The following is a 9,386-nucleotide window of genomic DNA, read 5'->3' on the forward strand; positions in this document are numbered from 1 at the left end:
AGTCAGGACGTCTCATAGTCAGTCCAGCGCCCTGTGGTATGCAGTCGTTAGTCTTGTGAGACATCATCAGTATTGCAGTCATCAGAATCAGTTGGCCAGAAAAATTACACCTAATGTATAATTCATCAGCAGTAAATTAACAGGGAAGCAGAGAGAATACTAAGATGCTCACCGGCTGCTACCCCTAAGCTTCACTAACAGACCCAGAATTTATATGAAGTGAGACCGAGACCTGTTCCACTGCTAATGAGTTAAAGGGATAAGAAGCACCGTAACATACTATGCCAGTATACTAACCATATGAGAGGGAGAATAAATGTATCTTAAGTCTGGACTTGAAAGTCTCTACAGAATCCGACTGTTTTATTGATGCAGGGAGATCATTCCACAGAACAGGGGCATGATTAAGAGGAAGCTCTGTGACCCACAGAATTTTTATTCACCCTAGAGCCACAAAGTAGTCCTACACCCTGAGAACGCAGAGCCTGGGCCGGTACGTAGGGTTTAATTAGGTAAGCAAAGTAAGGAGGTGCCAGTCCGTGAACAATTAAAGGTGATTAGAGACCCTGCAAGGCTTATGACAAATTTGGGTGTGGAATCCATTACCTTAGCAGGGAAATTAGTGCAGAAAATCCACTATGGTGATAGTACTGTTTATCTGTCAGGGAGGAAAATTCAACAAGTTGACACTGTGGCCTGCTTCCGTAAACGTGTCCATAAAAATCATAGAGGGATATGCTTTGCAAACTTAATACCCATTAGAACACTGGATGATGTTGAAATTGAGGACGGCCCAATGGTTGTTCCAACAATATCAAAGATTTCGTGTCTGCTACCTACAACACGCGTGGAATGTCTCAAACCTAAATCTACTTCTAGGCATCTTATATATACTACTCTGGAACCACCACTAAACCTAAACAGTTCAACCCCACTAATGTCCTTAGTCTGGGTCTCATTAACATATCACCATCCTCAAAATTATTGTTGATTAACGATCTAATTATTGATCATGACTTAGATATGATTGGATTATATGAAACCTGGCTTAAACCTACAGCTGTCCTCCCCTTAAATGAGGCCTGCCCACCAGCATATACATTTTGTCACGTCCCTTGTGATGCGAAGCAAGGCGGGGGTGTTGCTCTTCTTTATAAATCTAGGTTTAGCTTATTAGCTGTTGGGGGTCACAAATATATCTCGTTTGAGCATCTGATTCTCCGCGCTGCCCATGATGCTACGTATTGCCAAGGTGCTTTCTGCACTTCCATGAAGAACTTGCTAATAGATCGTCCGGGCGTTAGCTGGTAATCTTTCAATCTGTTTTTTTCAATGCTGTTGAGATATTTATGGAGTATGTTCATGTCCAACTTGCTTTTTCTAATCCCATTTTTAGCTTCCTGGTTTCTGTGTAGGCTCTCAGTTGTCCAGGTGGTTCCCATAGTAGAGAAGCTTGAATCTTCGACTGGACTGGGTTGCTTGACGTGAGGACGTTTCGCTTCAAAACGCAGAAGCTTCCTCAGCTAAAATTCTTGCTCTGGTAGTCTGGCGTCCGTCTTGACTCTTGCAGAGAAGAATGACTACCAGAGCAAGAATTTTAGCTGAGGAAGCTTCTGCGATTTGAAGCGAAACGTCCTCACGTCAAGCAACCCAGTCCAGTCAAAGATTCAAGCTTCTCTACTTCCTGGTTTGTAAAGAAAATATGCATTGCGGACCAATTGTCATGGAAACAGGTGATTTCACGATTAACTGATTCCATCTGCTCAAAGTGATATTAATCAATGAAATCACCTGGTGGAGTCAGTGGCTGCAAAGAAAACCTGCACCCCTTGGCCCTTTCTGGAACAACTTGCCCACCACTGATGTACATGGTGGCTCCTTGATCTCTGGACAGAAATAGAAATAAACGAAATCTATAGTTTTTGTCAAAAGCCTTTCCTTTCAGATATTAATGACACAAATGTAACCCCATAGACTGAGCTGAGCTCTTAAGTCGGCTGCTGCACGTCAAGATCAATATTTCATGAAGAACTGAGGACGTCTCATTTTGGGGAGGAAAAAACCTGGCTTTGGTCGGTTAGTTTACCGATTGTATTATAACGTTTGGAAAGAGGTGTCATTTGATTTAAAACGCTGATTCACTGTAAAGTTATTAACCCTCTGGGGTCCGAGGGCATTTTTTGGACAGTTCACTCGCCTGGCATAAATGTTTTATTACTGCTGTTAACAGCTCTCCCTGCATCCCACAATCAAGTTTTATGTCTTTTTTTTCCAAGACAACCTGCGCTTTCAGAATATATGTTTTTGTTGTGTTTTATAAGTGTAATAAAGGTCTAAAATAAAGCAAAAAATAATTTTCCACACACATTTATAACACACAGCAAACTATAATAAACAACTGTTTTGACACTTTATAAAGGTAATTTGAGGTATTGTGTGAAGGACTGTACAACAAAAAGGTTCAAACAACAAACAAATGCACATTTTGAACAATATATACAAAATGGTCCATGCGTTTTGTTATTTTGATATGGTAAACAGTGCTTTACACTGAGAAAGCAACAGAGTTATCCAGTAACATTCACATGCAAACTTGTGGAGCAATCCTGATAGTTACACACTCTTTGTTTGAGCACGTGAGATTGTCATCGGAGGCTCTCGTCTGCTTTCACCTTTGCTGTGCGTACTGACGCAGGGCACACTGAGTATGTACTAATAGTATGTACTCATTGGAGCACCCAGGGGGCTATTCAAACGGGCCAACTAGTAACATATCACTCCTGAAATGATCTTTGGCTTTTCACGTGAGGTAAATCTGCCCTACAATTGGATTTGGGAAAACCATGTGATGGTGAACCAATTCCGATTGGACACTCACATTGCGCACGTCATCACACAGCTTCTATGAGGAGTACAAAGATGGCCGATGCCTGGCTCAAAAGTCCACGGAGTTAACTTTTCAGCAAAAAAAAAAAAAAAAAAAAAAAAGTACGTTTCTATCTCATATCACTAAAAAGTTATTTATAATTTAGTAAAGCTTAGTCTTAGCCATCGTATACGACCGCAGAGGGTTCGTATACCCCAGAGGGTTAATTCAGACAGAAACCTACGCGACTCTTTGTTTTATGGGACTAAGGGCACAGCTCCAGAGGATATTATTATTATTATTTACATTGCTTGATGGACAACTTCGGACACGAGTCCCAGTTCATGCGTTTAATCCGCACAAAGCTGACTCACAAGTGACGTCTTTAAATGGCTTTGAGAGGGGTTCATAAAGATTTTGCAGACCTGCCGCTTCTGAAAACCAGCGATGCAGAGAACCAGCGAACAGCGGGTCAAAGCGCTGCTTCGTTGTTTCAAGCTTCATACAGACCCGCCGCAGTCTGCAATCAATGTAGACACATGATGATTTCCTTATAAACACCCTCAAAAACAACAGCCGCTCCAGTGTCCCGAACTGAAGGACTGATAAGGCTGTTGTTCATGGATTATCACCTCGTTTCTGCTTCAAACTGCTTCCAGCAATCATCTGTCTCAGCGACACATATCTGAAGCTTTTGTACAATAATCATTTCCACATAAATTCAGCATTATTTCATCAGAAAAGATGGAGGAAGCAATCAGAGCGCCGCAGCTAAACGGGCTGTTAGCTGATGCGTTCACTGCGCGTCAGACATTTCAAAGCATCACGGCTTTTCGCATAGATTCTGCTTAAAATGACCTTGTTTCTGCTTAAAACTGACTTTAGAATGATTTAAGAGGTTTTACTTTATCATCTAATGGTTAATAATCCTAATAATCCATTTGATTGCTTTGGGTGAAGAGACTCTGTCTCAGACGTCCTGCTGTGGTCCGAAATGATGCATGCGCAGATGCAAAAGGCGGACCGATTTTTAGGGGCGGACCGCTCGGTCTGCGACAAGGGAATCGTTAAGCTTTCTGACTTCCGTCCGTGGTGCGTTCAATGTGCAGTGAGTGATGCAACATGATTCAGCCTATCAAATTAATCGATGCACACTGAACGAATCGATGCACTCGGATCCCACATGTTTGAATCTAGATACCGATTTGTATCGATGAATCTCCACATGTCTAGTGGACAGTGAACAGGTGTTTTCTGTTGTGGTGTTTTTTTTAAATAAGTACAACAAAGTTACTCTGAATGTGAGAGTGAGTATTTTGAGAGGTGACGGCCAATTTTAGTCACAAAATAAATAAACAAACCAAGAATCAAGTTTATTTGTAGTTCTGACTACTAAGGTGCTTTACTCACTTTGTCTCTCCCATGACATTCTTTTTTCCTACAGCATCTGCTACAACATCATATTATGCAAATAATATGCAAATTAGAAGATGCCGTCATTTAGCAACTTCTAAAAACAGCCAATAGCTGATTTTCTTACTGAGGAGTTGGCAACACTGACAAGATTATCATGGCGGATGCTCCTGAAATATTCTTTGACCTTATGGAAGAATTAGCTTTGCAAGACTAAAAGGACCAGATACAGTACTGCTTCGATTTTGTGATCCGACCCTGTCACCTTGCTACCAACTTGTTTTCACCCCGATGACATGGGCCAGGGGGTTGCTCTGGATCAAGTGGAGAAGGTGATCAAGTGGCTAATGGAGAAGAATGAAAACTACCCAACCAGTAGGGCTGGGTATCTATTCAAATTTCAAGAATCGAATCAATTCCTATTCTTAAGATTCATTATCGATAATTTAGACTCAATCCTATATACGGTGAGGAAAATAAGTATTTGAACACCCTGTGGTTTTGCAAGTTCTCCCACTTAGAAATCATGGAGGGGTCTGAAATTTTCATCTTAGGTGTATGTCCACTGTGAGAGACATAATCTTAAAAAAAAAAAAAAAAAAATCCGGAAATCACAATGTATGATTTTTTTAATAATTTATTTGTATGTTACTGCTGCAAATAAGTATTTGAACACCTGTGAAAATCAATGTTAATATTTGGTACAGTAGCCTTTGTTTGCAATTACAGTGGTCAAACGTTTTCTGTAGTTCTTCATCAGGTTTGCACACACTGCAGCAGGGATTTTGGTCCACTCCTCTATGCAGATCTTCTCTAGATCTTTCAGGTTTGGAGTTTCAGCTCCCTCCAAATATTTTCTATTGAGTTCAGGTCTGGAGACTGGCCAGGCCACTCCAGGACCTTGAAATGCTTCTTACAGAGCCCCTCCTTAGTTGCCCTGGCTGTGTGTTTGGAGTCATTAAGACCCAGCCATGACCAATTTTCAATGCTCTTACTGAGGGAAGGAGGTTGTTTGCCAAAATCTCGCAATACATGACCCCACCAATCCTCCCTTCAATACGGTGCAGTCGTCCTGTCCCCTTTGCAGAAGAGCACCCCCAGAGTATGATGTTTCCACCCCCATGCTTCACGGTTGGGATGGTTTTCTTGGGGTTGTTCTCATCCTCTAAACATGGTAAGTGGAGTTGATTACAAAAAGCTCTATTCTGGTCTCATCTGACCACATGACCTTCTCCCATGCCTCCTCTGGATGATCCAGATGGTCACTGGTGAACTTCAAATGGGCCTGGACATGTGCTGGCTTGAGCAGGGGGACCTTGCTGCCCTGCAGGATTTTAAACCATGACAGCATCATGTGTTACTAATGTAATCTTTGTGACTGTGGTCCCAGCTCTCTTCAGGTCATTGACCAGGTCCTCCTGTGTAGTTCTGAGCTTTCTCAGAATCATCCTTACCCCTCAAAGTGAGATCCTGCATGGAATCCCAGACCAAGGGAGATTCTTCCACTTTCTAATAAATAATCATAACAGTTGTTGTCTTCTCACCAAGCTGCTTGCCTGTTGTCCTGTAGTCCATCCCAGCCTTGTGCAGGTCTACAGTTTTGTCCCTGGTGTCCTTAGACAGCTCTTTGGTCTTGGCTATGGTGGACAGGTTGGAGTGTGATTGATTGTGTGAACAGGTGTCTTTTATACAGGTAACAAGTTCAAACAGGTGCAATTAATACAGGTAAAGAGGGCAGAATAAGAGGGCTTCTTAAAGAAAAATTAACAGGTCTGTGAGAGCCAGAATTCTTGCTGGTTGGTAGGGGATCAAATACTTATTTGCAGCAGTAACATACAAATAAATTCTTAAAAAAAAAAAAATCATACATTGTGATTTCCGGATGTTTTTTTTTTTAGATTATGTCTCTCACAGTGGACATGCACCTAAGATGAAAATTTCAGACCCCTCCATGATTTCTAAGTGGGAGAACTTGCAAAACCGCAGGGTGTTCAAATACTTATTTTCCTCACTGTCGATTTGGGTTAGTCTTATTAAAACTGTTTTTTGAGCTGTTACCTGATTGTCTTGTTAATTTGACCCTTAAAATGCAGGCAATAGTGTTTCAGAGAGTTATAAATTTAAAAATTTTCAGGGGGAAATTACCCCAGTCTCCCCTACAAAACGCGCACCTGCAGCGCAGCACACAGTGACCGCTGGAGAACGTGGCTGTGACACAATTAACCAGCCAAATCACTCCACCAACTAAGAACAGTGAGAAAAATAACAGACAGGAGCCGGTGAGAGCAAAAGAGCAATCAACCTGTTCATCTTTTTCCGTGTCCGGGCGAGGTTTCCCGCGTTGAGTCAAATTAATCTACAGCCTTCCCAGTACACCGGATGCTGATCGGCGGGTCCTGGGAATAACGCTACTGGATCGCTGGTTGCCACTGCTTATGGTTGGAACTACGACGACGTCTGATCGTCTTCGAACCTCCGACTTTCGTTCCTGATTAATTAAAACATTCTTGGTCCAATAATTTCACCTCTCGCCCCCGGCCATCCATTTTAATCACAGCCCCAGTTAAGAGAAGAAAACTCACAAAATAGAACCGCAGTCTTATGCCATTATTCTTAGCTGGGATATCCTAGTGACCCCCCTTTAAGCACTATAATTTTCAAAGTAAACGATCCACCCAACTCATTGAGGAAGTTACTGTATTTTCTTTGGAGGTTTATAATCGCTTCACTATTACATCTGATTCTCACAGTCAGATATCCAGGAACTTCCTAGCTGGAAGCGAGCCGCCATCTTAATTTGGGGAAATTGTGCGACTTCTGTAACATTGAATGCAGCACGAAAATGCCCAGAAGTTGTTGTATTCCGGGTTGTACAGCTAGCCAAGAGTTATCCCGAATGGCAGTTCTATATTATACCATCTGAAAAATGCAGGCGTGAGAAATGGCTCGCTGCAATCAACAGGGCCGCAGTAAACACCGACGGAAGTATCAACAAAAAGAAATGATGGCGCCCCAGGTCTGGTTCTGCTATCTGTGTTCTGCCCATTTCATCTCGTAAGTACTTTTTGTGTTAATATTTATGAATTGAGGCTGTCATCAGGATCCGTTCACATATTTCAACAGTTTGAAATTTCTGATAAAGCGTCAGCTACAGAAACAAAGCTGGATGACAGTTAAACGATGTCTCCAAAAGTAAACGTAAGTCCAGATTTCTTGTTTTGTCTTCGGTGTCCATCGTTAGTGCCGTGTGACTGGGGCTTAAGTGATACAATTAGTAATATATTCTTATATATATAAAAGAATACTCACGAGGACTCTTGAAGAAGTATGTGTAGACGTCTTTGTAATCCATCTCTGGCCATTGTTTAGGATCGTCTAACCAGTCGTCTGCAATAATCTTATATGGGCATTTTCGGATTCCTCCCAACTTCAGCTTCTTTCTGTATCGATTCCGTGCCTCAGGTGGCAAATTCTCTTCATACTGATACATCATCAAAAAAAAACAAACAAAAAAAAAAAACAAAAACAAAACAACACTTGGAAGTAGAGAAACAACGAACTTTGCGGACGTGCTTACATTTCCCCCAAACAAAGATGGTGCCTAGAAATTATGTGACGTGTGACATCACGCCGACTGCGAGAATGCTTTGTTATAGATACTGAGAGTTGTCGCTGTATTCCTTTGTTCCGTTTTGCTCTAATAAAGTCCAAAAAAAATAAATAAACACTTTGGACCCTGTAGGATGCTCAGTTAAGAGCACAGAGAACCAACTACCAGCTTTTTAACTGCAGCAACTTTAAGATAAGCTATTGGAGCTGAAATTACTCCAAAATACTAATAAACAGAGAGAAATTACTTTGATTTAAATAGTGCCGCTCACACACGTAGGTTGTGTTTGGGTCAAATGACCTCTCACCTCTCCCACAATGCAGTGCGTCACCTGAGAGTGTGAGATGGCTTCTTGTTTATAATACTTATATTGTAATGTCTTAGTCTAACAGCTGCATTTTCACTCCTTATAAGTATCTGTAAAATTCAGTATATTATGGATTTAGTTGTTTGACGCTGTTTACGTTTTTACACCTCTCAACCTTTGAACCATACAGGTCATACACGCGCACTCCCAGAGTGTGAAAAGGCTCATGATGATCAAACTTCTTTCAACACTCCAAACTGTGAAAAACACCAAACGATAAAACAAACTTTATAAGTTATGTAAGGAAATTAAAAGTGTTTTGGTTTTAAGTACTAATCCTGTTATTATTCAGTGAGGTACCGTCTAATATCTGGAGTCTTTTGTCTGGGAACCGGCTGGTCCGCGCCCCTCAGGTTGGGACCCGCTGCTAACACGCTAAGGCTAGCGCTAACGGTTGTTTCTTACCGACAGGTTTATGTCCGATCATCGCGTGAAACAGACACACTTCCACCTCATGGCTCCAAACCACCGAGTCCTCGCCTGCAGCTAAAGCCGAGTCCGGAGGCTTTTCTTCGGCCTGATGCAGCGTCACGTCCGCCTCCCCCATCGCACGGCAAGCTAACGCGCTAAGCCGCCCTCTTCAACGCTGCTTTAAAAGGATAATAAGGTGCATTACCGCCACCTACGGGGCGGAGTGTCGCACTTCCACATTACAGAAATAAGCCAGTTTCGACTTTTCAGCGCCGCAGTGGGTGCTGGGTAAATTCAAAGGTCAGTGGTTGGCTTGTCGTAAGCTAGTGGCGCGTGAGAGTCACTGAGGGAGGATATAGTATATCACTCTGTTTTTCACCTTCCCAAAAAATTCAGTCACATGTAGTGTGTGTTAGATAAGGTACAGGGCTGGGCTGACAGATGGGGATTTCGATTGTCTGTTCCCAAAACTAAGTTTGTGATTTTTGGGAGAAGGAAGAGTGTTGGTGTGCAAACTCTTACTTTGTACGGTGATCGCATTGAAAGAGTTAAATTGTATAAGTTCCTTGGAGTTGTGCTGGATGAGCGACTTATATATAAAGATCATATACAGGCGAGTTGGGGGAAACCCCCTTAAGTCTGAGACGTATAAAACTGGGATTAAACTATATAGTGAAATTAAAGGGGGCTGTCGCAGTGCTTTTGTCATCTTCTGTGCT

At 42.0% G+C, this 9,386-nt stretch overlaps 1 protein-coding gene across 2 annotated transcripts in view; it reads right to left on the minus strand.

Annotated features, from left to right (window-relative positions):
* Window positions 1-8,845, minus strand: part of mrgbp (MRG/MORF4L binding protein) — a 28,028-nt gene extending 19,183 nt beyond the window's left edge. The window contains exon 1 of one of the 2 annotated variants that reach the window (XM_034171882.1): window positions 8,662-8,845. In XM_034171882.1, the coding sequence (XP_034027773.1) occupies window positions 8,662-8,803 (142 nt within the window). In that variant the 5' untranslated portion in view covers window positions 8,804-8,845. The remainder of the gene's footprint in view (window positions 1-8,661) is intronic. The other variant, XM_034171881.1, reaches the window with a different exon arrangement.
* Between the last annotated feature and the right edge of the window lie 541 nt (window positions 8,846-9,386).

This window comes from Thalassophryne amazonica, chromosome 6 (genome assembly GCF_902500255.1).
Source record: "Thalassophryne amazonica chromosome 6, fThaAma1.1, whole genome shotgun sequence".
Lineage (NCBI taxonomy): Eukaryota > Metazoa > Chordata > Actinopteri > Batrachoidiformes > Batrachoididae > Thalassophryne > Thalassophryne amazonica.